The sequence below is a fragment of the Alligator sinensis genome, unplaced genomic scaffold, assembly GCF_000455745.1.
Source record: "Alligator sinensis unplaced genomic scaffold, ASM45574v1 scaffold1084_1, whole genome shotgun sequence".
Lineage (NCBI taxonomy): Eukaryota > Metazoa > Chordata > Crocodylia > Alligatoridae > Alligator > Alligator sinensis.
In genome coordinates, this window is record NW_005842677.1 from 586,480 (window position 1) to 596,693 (window position 10,214).

The 10,214-nt window shown below is 40.1% G+C and overlaps 1 protein-coding gene across 1 annotated transcript in view; it reads right to left on the reverse strand.

Moving 5' to 3' along the window:
- Positions 1-10,214, reverse strand: part of PRKAR1B (protein kinase cAMP-dependent type I regulatory subunit beta) — a 125,016-nt gene that overhangs the window by 23,569 nt on the left and 91,233 nt on the right. Inside the window, 2 exon segments of the mRNA XM_025215797.1 lie at positions 5,418-5,539; positions 8,927-8,987. Coding sequence (XP_025071582.1) covers positions 5,418-5,539; positions 8,927-8,987 — 183 coding nt within the window.

Below are 10,214 nucleotides of genomic sequence, written 5' to 3' on the forward strand. Positions count from 1 at the left end.
TTCGTCATGCATCTGCTGATGCACGATAAAGTGCCATTAGCTTTTCTGATGGCTTCGTCACACTGCCGACTCATGTTCATCTTGGAGTCCACTAGGACTCCAAGATCCCTTTCCACTTCCGTGCCTCCAAGCAGGTCATTTCCTGAGCAGTAGGTATGCTGGTATTTTTCCTCCCTAGGTGCAGCACTTTGCATTTCTCCTTGTTGAATTGCATTCTGTTATTTTCTGCCCATATGTCCAACCTGTCCAGGTCTGCTTGTAGTTGTTCCCTGCCCTCCGGTGTGTCCACTTCTCCCCACAGTTTTGTGTCATCCGCAAACTTGGACAGAGTACACTTCACTCCCTTGTCCAAGTCGCTGATGAAGACACTGAAGAGTATCGGTCCAAGTACCGAGCCCTGCGGGACCCCACTGTCCACACCCTTCCAGGTCGATACCGACCCATTCGCTACAACTCTCTGCGGGCGACCCTCTAGCCAATTCGCCACCCGCAGGACTGTGTAGTCATCCAAGTCACAGCCTCTTAACTTGTTCACCAGTATGGGGTGGGATACCGTATCAAAGGTCTTCCTGAAGTCTAAGTAAACAACGTCTACCCCTACTCCTGCGTCCAAGTGTTTTGTAACCTGGTCATAAAAAGAGACTAGATTAGTCAAGCGTGATCTACCTGCTACGAACCCATGCTGGTTTCCCCTCAGCATAATTTTTCCTGCCGGGCTCTCGCAAATGTAAGCCTTGATAATTTTTTCAAAGACTCTGGCAAGGATGGAGTTGAGACTGACTGGCCTATAGTTGCCCGGGTCCTCCTTCCTCCCCTTATTGAAAATGGGGACCACACTGGCCCTTTTCCAGTCCTCCAGGACCTGGCCAATGGCGATTTTAGGTTAAGCCCACTTAAAAGAGGCACACGTAGACACACCCTCTATAACTGTGTGCAATGAGTCACTTGAACCTCACCTTGATGTAAGGACTGTCATTTACAACACGTTTGTATAATGCTTAACACAAGAGCCCCCAACAGCTTGAAGCTTCTAGGTCCTACCTAAACATCAGTGATTAATAATATACCACAGTTCCCGCTCCAGTAAAGTTTGGGTAGATAATGATGGGCAGTTTCCTAGCACTCCTTTTCCCTAGATCTCACAGCACTTTACTAAGGAGGATAAGCTTTATTCCTGCTTACAATATAACAAGAGCTTGTCTTACTTTTTTCACATACATGTAATCTCACTGGCCAATGAGAATGCACAAGTATAAATAAGGACAGACATGGACCTTGGGTCTTCCATGTTGAAATGGGTGTGACAAATATGCCAGTGAAAAAAAGACCAAGGCCTTGTTCTAGAAAAGTACCACAGTGCCTCATTATTCCATTTGTATTCAGAAATACCCGTAGGGATGGGATCCCTGATAACATTAAGGAGCCTAAATGTGTTCTTAGTATTGTATAATATAGACAGCACTGCATCACCAAGATGTTTTCCTGAATGCGGGCTCAACTGTTGAAAGTGCCATGAAGCAAACCAAAAAAAAGCCTGAAGAGTAACAGCTGCAATTCAACAAGGGTGAGTGAACAATGGAAGAGCCAGAACACCATCAACAGAACAAGAACATTACTGATGGATATAAGTCCTGTAGATACAGCCTAACTAGAGAACCCCATATTTTCTTGCGTACAACGTGCTCCAGAAAATAATATATACCTGTTTTTTAGAAGGCAGAATGCAGAAAAAAAGTTTTTTTTCCAGAGTTAGGGCTGCATATAGCAGGGACAGAGCCTAATCTTCAGCTGAATCATCCTCCCTTTCCTAATAAACTAAAGCTGAAATCCTACCTAATGCTGAAGACTGGTCTCCATGGGTATATCTATGATTCTAAAAACAGCTAAAGTGTCTCCAAGGCTGTGAAATAGGAAGAGAGAGATAAGGAACAGCAGCAAAATTGCCCTAAGAAAGATTGCTGGAACATCAAGACCATTAAAAAGGAGAGAATGGTTGTTAACAGCTCTGTGAAGTGAAGAACATTGAGGCATTAAGTAAATTGACTGCCTCAGCTGCCTCAATAGTAGTGCAGCAGCTGCTGCCCCTTGGAGCAGGAATCAAAGCAGGTTGCTTCTATTGTGGGCAGAAAATCAGCTTCTTGTTTAATAGATGCACCCCAATACCAGGTGGTGATCTGGGGGAAAAACGTGCATGTAGTATGCAAGAAAATATGGTGCTATTCTTGGTTTAATTTGTAGCAGGCTTTCAGATTTTCCTGCAGGGTGAAAATTTGATTGCACCACTATTGGTGGGGACTGCTGAATATTAAGTATATACCGCTGTTACTTCGCAGTCCCGGCAGCACATTGGTCACTTCTGACCCCAACTGTTCATTGCTACTGCGCAGTAGCTCGTTGCTACTGCGCAGTAGCGTCGGCATCACAGTTCGTCCCCACCAATGCTACATCACCATAGCGACAAGCTACGTCGCCATACCTCATTGCTATGGCAACATATCGTGTCTCATAGATGCGCCCGTGGAGTATGTTGGCTTTTCCATCTGAACAGCCAACATACTTGGAATGATAGCACATCAAAACCACATCAGAGAATGAAACATGGCTGGTGAATTCAGTGGGTTAACAAAAACTACAATGCTAATTATTTAAAATGCAAGCATCAGGGTGAGAGAACTGGGAAATGTGGTACAATATGAGCCTGCCTTTTGGGACTTAAGTCTTCGAAAAAGAAAACCCGTATTATTTCAAAGGCTGAGTGGCTACTGCCTTTTCTAAGGTATGCCATGCACACCTATGATGCATAATAATAACAAATTAATATCAGGTCCAAAATTGCTGTAAATGGTTGAACAACTGCTATATCTCATGCTCAGCCGGCTCCATTTCAGCAGCAGGTAAAATGATTCCTGGATTAATAGCACACAAATCAACCGGTAACATTCGCAGAGCGCTTTGAGATAACAGTCCATATACATAAAAAATCCTGTAGCAGAAGCTAGTATTTTTTGGATATATGTAACAACAAACCAGCCAAGCCGCTTTCAATCAAAGTTTGAAAAATATTTTTTTCCTTATAGTTCTGATCACAGCTCCTGAAGAAAAGTTTTGTATCTAAGCCCTAAATCCCTGTAAAATGAAGGTTAGAACAAATAGTGAACCACCTCAGAAGAAGCAAGCATGCGTGTTACAGTTGTATATTAAATAACTAGTGCGACATTTTCATTTTTTAATGCACAAAAAAACAGAGGTAGTTTCCAAAGGAAGAAACATGTAGACTTTGAGAAGGGCATGGATGAATCAATGGAGGGAGTGACGAAGAGAGAGATAAGTATACAGCACTAATGCTTTACTACTCATTCAAGTCCTAGCAGCTGTTCAGTAAAGAGGGGGAAAATAAAGACCTTTGGTGATTCTTAAGCAAGCTGCCAATTTTCCACATGGGATCTGATGGCTCAGGAAATCAGTTTACGCTGTATAGCCCCGTGGAGCTACAGAAATGTTAGTAAGACTTGCTGGAATGTACATGGTGCCATTCTAAAAAGAAACTGAGTTCTTGCTGTTCTTTATTAGGTAAAAATAAGTTCCCTAACAACTTTCTGTCCCCAGACCTTTTTTTTTTATCCACAGATGTTGTTCAGTCTTGTCTTTTGGGCACAATTAATGTCACTTAGCTATTGATTTGACATGCAAGCGCTATTGACACTGACAATTTGGCAGGCACCATAAGAGAAGTCAGATTGAAAACTGGGCCCACAATGACGTAAGTTCTTCTGCACCTTCATATAACCCCCACACGGCATTTCATACACAGTATCCTGCTTATGAGCCAAATACTGGCCCTCTTGTGCACAGGCACCTGCCCCAAAATCCACAAGTACCCAAAACTCCTGCTTCAAGATCTGTGAGGTTGGATCTTCTTATATAGTAAGAATATGGCCACATCCTAAAACTGCTTTGCTATCATTAATACGACCCTCTCCAAAATCTTTCCAACCCTCTCCAAAATCTTTCTGCATCTCTCTCTCTCTGTGTCTTCCTCTCATTACATCTATCCTGAGGAGATAGACAGAGACAGTATATCAAAATATTTCTTGCAGGAGAGCATGGAAGAACACCTGTTTGCTTGGAAGGCAAAAGAGAGAAAGAGTAGCTGAAAAGGAAGTATTAGATGATTTCCCAAAGGATGTCAGTATTTTCAACCACCTTATTAGTCTGCCAGTCCATGGGAGAAAGTATCTCAGCCCTCCAGATTTGGTTTTGGACAAAGTAAAGGAACAAGTGACCATGGCCACCTGTCCTACTTTCTGGTCTGTCTCCTTGACCGATCCTGGTGCCCTCGATTACCTCCTGTCCAACTTAGATCTCAAGCTGTCACTTCTCTCAGTGGAGAAACCAAATGAATCACATGAATTCTGCTACTTAGACCAGGCCTTGGGCTGCAGCCTCCAGGCAGGAACTGGATGCCCAAGTATGATCAGTGCCTGCAGTTCCCTCTAAGAGAGATGCCCAGCACTAACCAGTGACCAGACTGCTTTCTTAAAGCCAAGTATGTTTTATTTAGAACAGAAGCATTCCAGAGAAAATTAATCTTAAACAAATACACATCTACTTATATATACCTGTCTTTGTCTTACCACTCCATGGAAAGCTCCTCCTGTTTCAGACCACTCCTGCCAGACCTTCTGTCATACTTCCTCCTACACTTTCTCTCTCTAGAGAGTCCTTTTCAACATTTAGGGTAAGCTTTGAGCTGTAGGGTTCCCAGCTTTAGCAAAGCAGCTGTGAAACTTTGGGGTTTGGGGCTGAGAAGTCATCTTCGTAGCTAACAGCTCACCCTTTATAACTATCTCTCCAAAATGTTGGTTGGAAGGTGGCTGGTTGTGTTTTAAAGAGATCTTAGTGAGGGTGCAGGAACAACCCACCCCAATGTGCAAAAAGAATAGCAAATATGGCAGGCAACCAGCTTGGCTTAGCAGAGAACTCTTCAATAAGCTTAAAGACAAAAAGGAAGCTTACAAGAAGTAAAAGCTTGGACAGATGACTAGGGAGAAGCATAAAAATATTGCTCGGGCATGCAGGGATGAAATCACGAAGGCCAGTACATTAGCATAGGAAGGTCTAAAATACAAATACAGATATACAATAACTCTACCACACTGACCAGGTTGCAGATAGTATTTGTGAAATTATTTCATGTTGGTATTCTTAGGTTATTACACAGCTGCTCCAGGTCTGCGACAACAAAGCCAATGACCCTAGTTCTCATCACCACTGCACCTGGCATAACTCTACAGATTTTAGTGGTTATTCCAGCTTTATGATGGAATAACTGAGATTAAATTTGGCCCTGCTTTTTTCCATACAGTAGCATGATCATTCCCACACAAAGGAAAATTCTATCTTGAGGCCAGACTTACCTCTGTAATGATGAAAAAGTCATCACCTGGCTCCCCCTGCACCACGATTTTTTCTCCATCTTCAAACTGGACAGGTTCTAATGCATCCGCTACTGTCAGTCGTTCCCATTTGTCCAGTGATTCTAAAATAGTGAAGATCATAGACATCTATGGTTAAAATGTCTACCTTTGGCACAAGATTTGCGCCTAACACAGGGGCTCTGATACTTCTGGTGGTGTTTTAAAAGTAATAGTAGACAGAAAAGTAAAAACAAATGCTGCTGGCTTGCTGGCTTTCATCCATGCATTCTTCCTGAGCCTTTCCTCAGGACACGAGGATATTTAATATCTGTGTGATTACTAATGGCCAAGATACAGTAAATCATAAAAAAAATTGTAAATGATGGTTATGGCTTCCCAATTCTGTGGTGTGGTGTGTGCTACCTATGACCCCTCAGTGAATCAGAGCAGCCTGGGACTTGTTTTAAGATCCCCTTGCTGTAGATGAGCCCCACATATTAGCTTAAGAACAAGTAGGATGGAGATCCCTTTCTTCTGATTTAGCCACCAGCACCAGACTGGGCATGATGTTTGGTGCAGGGCAAACCCTGATATCTCAACATAATGTGGGAGCTAGTCCCTGCTGAAGGGCTTTGTAGGGGGTTAGTTATAGCCTCCTTCTTCAGCAGTTCAAATGAGCCTTTGTAAGATGAAAATTTGGTTCACGGGTGATATTTATTACTCTCCCATTTAAGCCAATGGCAAACTCACATCACTATGAATGGTAGCAGGATTGGGCTCCAACCCAAGACCAGAAGCAATTTTGACCAATGGGAAAGATCTCTTATTCACCTCGGCTTGACTAAAATTGTTCTACATCCTCAAAGCAGAATTTGCCAGTAAAACATTAAAATGGCATATAATGCAACGTTATTCATTCATGCTAATTGTAGTTAGTAGGGTCTTAGTCTGAACTACCTGAAGTCATACCTGCTAAGGTTAGGACTGAATCTGGCTTAGTCTTGATTAAATTCTACCAGCCACTATTTAGAAATATTATAGAAAACACAGTTTTGTTGCTGTCATTAATCATTTTAAATGAAATAAAGTAAGACCTGAATCAGAGGTATGCATTGGGTCTAATAAAATCATGTGGCCAAAATAGTTGTCAATACTTTGGAGATACCTAGCACTTGTAATTCTTAGTATTTTTAAGTAATACGTTTCCCCATATTTGTGTGAAAAATAATGGTTCCATTTCTTCTTCCATGGTCACTTACTAATACACTTTTCCAGAACATTTATAGCCTTTATTTTGAAAACATCAGTTTAAGCCCATTAAGAAAAATAATGTTCGTATGATATTCAAAAAGTGTACTTACTGCTTGATTACAAGTATGCATAAAACCCTTTTGTAAAGAGTGGAAGAACTGGCTTTCTGATTTAAAAAAAAGGAATTCAGTAATTAACAAAGAAAAGAAAGAGTCCTTTAAACTTTTTCTTCAGTTGGCTTTATGAAAAATTCAAAGCTAATTGTAGCTCTAGTCACGAAGTCTCTCTCTTGTCTAAAGGGACTGTACTACTACAAATGCATTATTTAATGTTACCCACAAATCAAAAGTTTACAGAGGCACTGAAACTCTTTAAAGCTCTTTCAGTTCCAGAATTATACTTAAACATGCAACTAAAGCAGATTTTAGGCAAATTTTGTCATCTCTAAATATTTTTAATCAAATTATCATTTTATATTTCAACAGTCTGAGTGAGAGGAAAGAATTCAAAGTCGTAATTTGCTCATCTCTTGCTCTATGTACTAAAACAGCTAGCCATAATCTAAATAAACTTGAATGCAAATGATGAGGGCTGTTTTTCTTTTTTTTAAACATTGCTTCTAAAATGTCATAGATGACTAGTTAGAGAAAGTACTCAAACCTGGAAAAGTTATATTTAAAAACAAGTGTAAGTGTTTATTTCAAGAAATTACTGAGTTCTGACCAGATTAAGGTAGGAAATAGGGTTGATTTGTTGGTGCTGTTAGCTGAGATTACTAAAATAACTGTTGAGTTTGCCAGCTGTCACTTACTGTTTAGATACATGAAATATTCTTAGACATTTCAGCTAAATTCTCAACACTCCCACAATAATGCATTATGTTGCTTACTGACTTTCTGCATTTATAAAAGAAAAAGTTCCAAAATCTGAAGTTTCTACTTAGTCCTTCCTAGGGTAAAATGCATATTGTAATCCCAAACGCATTTTAAGAAGTGGCTGACTGAAGTCAATGGGAGGTTTGTGAAGTGCTGGCGCATTTCGGGTACACTGCCAACTTCCATCCTTAAGAGAATTCATCGTTCAATAACATCACACTCTGAAATTGATTTTTAATGTTTTCTTGATATAATTGTACCTCATTAGTGCAGGTGCAGGGTTTATTTGCTTGGAACATTTAGTCTAATTTGGCATAATTTGTACTGTTAATTGAAGAAGATTTAAATTGGGTAATGAAGAAGGGTACTTTTGCATTCTGCTGTGGAAGAGGTGAAAACTATATCGTTAAGTGAATGATTTACCTGACCTTATTCTAAGAATATCAGTGTAATTTCTTGCAAATTTCTGGCGTGAAATCTATTGAAAAGTTCAAGTACATTTTCAAAAAGTGTTCCTTCTTTTCAAGTTTCTGACAGATAGCTAAAATGGCAGAGGAATAACTAAATGCACAAACATCAATGTTTTAAATAGAAATCATGATGAGTTTTACTGAATTATACAATATATTGATTTACCTTTCTTAAAAAAGTAGCCATAGATGGACTTCAAGTACCTGATGTATTTCCTACAGAACTGACATTTCATTTTACCATCTAACTGTTAGACTAAAACCACTGTCCTTATTAGAAGTTTTTATTCTCCTAATGGTGATAAATTGGTCAGACATTAGAGATTTGTTGTTTGTCCTACTGAAGGCCATTGAGACCACATCCATATTTTGTGGCTATCACATTAATCAAAGGGAAACAAAATCCTACGGCAAGAAGCTAAACAGATGTTTTAAGAATGTGAGACAAAGGCTATAAAAGACATGGAAGAAAAACGTTCAACCCATTTAGATTCCTGGTGTTAGTTTGCTAGCCCACATAAATACATATACGGGACTACATCTTTCTTGTAAGAAAAAGTTTCTCACCTGTTAGCTGGAAGGACTTTATGACACATTCATATTACTACACACCTTCCTCAACTGCCCACATGTGACATTTACTGCAACTTTATTCAGCAGAAAGTCACTTGCATTTGTCTATAAATTTTTCCAGGAATGACTTTACCCATCAAGGTTTGGTCTACAGTTAGGATTAAAAAAATGAGTCCTAGTGCAAGCCCTTTCAATTTCCTCCAAGCTTGATTCTAGCTGGAGATGCTATTCTGAGGCCTTTTTGACCACTGCAGCTTTCATCATCTCATGCAAGAGCAAAATGTATAGAGACAACACGTGTAACAGAGAAACTAGCATTGAAGCCCAAAGGGCAACAGACCCAAAATGGAGACCTTGCTCAGGAATTCTTCATACATCTTCCGTTTTCTCAGCGTGCTACCCTGTTATTAGAGAGAGAAGATTACATTACACAGAGTATTTTTGTGGCTTGTTCCTATACCTGTTCTTTCTGATTTCTCTTCACCTGAATTATAAACACAGCCAGCATAAACAGCCTAGGGCTTCCTCATAAAGTCTCTGACTAAGTGGTATTCCTGATAAGTAAAAGCAGCAGGTATCAGATTCATCCCAGGTGTCATTCCACTCACTTCAGTGTAGCTACTGGATGCCAGGGATGAATTTGATTCATTCTTTTCAGTTACTAACTTTACAACTGAAACATTTATAAATTATCCATTAGGCCTGCAAACAGTGGGGTGATCATCAAAATGTGGAGAAAAACCCACTATAGATATAGTTGGACCTCCTTGCTCAGACTCCCCTGGCTTCAGTGGAGCTCAGCAAGGGTCCATCTGCATGCATCTGACTGTAGGATTTTCAGAGTGTCAGACATGGTATAGGCATCATTCTCCTCAGTTATGGACTGTTGAAGGCAGGGGGATTATGCTGTTTTGTGTATTGCAGAGCACTTTACAATTTAAACAGCTTGGAGAAAAGACTACCCCACCTTACTATATGGCTGTACAGACACTACTACAATAATGTTCCAGCCTCATTAGAGACCGTACATCCAATGGTAATATAAATATACATAATTATTATTCTTGAAAAAAGTTATGATAAGAAAGTATTTTCTCTGGTTAGAAAGTATTTAAATATACCCATCCTTGATTAGTATTTTCAAAATATCAGAATGGGATTCAGACACTACTAAGACCATGCAAGACGCATTGCATCCATACTGCTCTTTGCATAAGAAAAGAGGTCCTGCTTTGGAAAACTTTTCCAACCCCACAAAAGTCATCTCCCCTCCATCCTCAACCTTTACTGCATAGCTCTAAGTGATTTAAACCTTTCTATTCCTGGTAACCAAGACAAACAAAGAAAAGCTTATTCTTGCTACTGTTACATAAATGCTTGGTTGACAAATATTCGCTATGTAGAGCTGTACAAAAGGCATGGCTCATTTTGCGACAGCACCAAAGATCTCAGGAGAGGAAGCTCTACATAGCCAGGCCTGAAGACAGACCCTTGATGGGGGATGACATGATGATCTTTGTCAGAAAGGGGAAATGCAGGCCACATTTACTCTCAGCCTGGGCGGATAAGTCAAAAACAAATATTAGTGTTTGCTGTAGAAAAAGCCACTTGTCTTGGTCTTTCAGCAG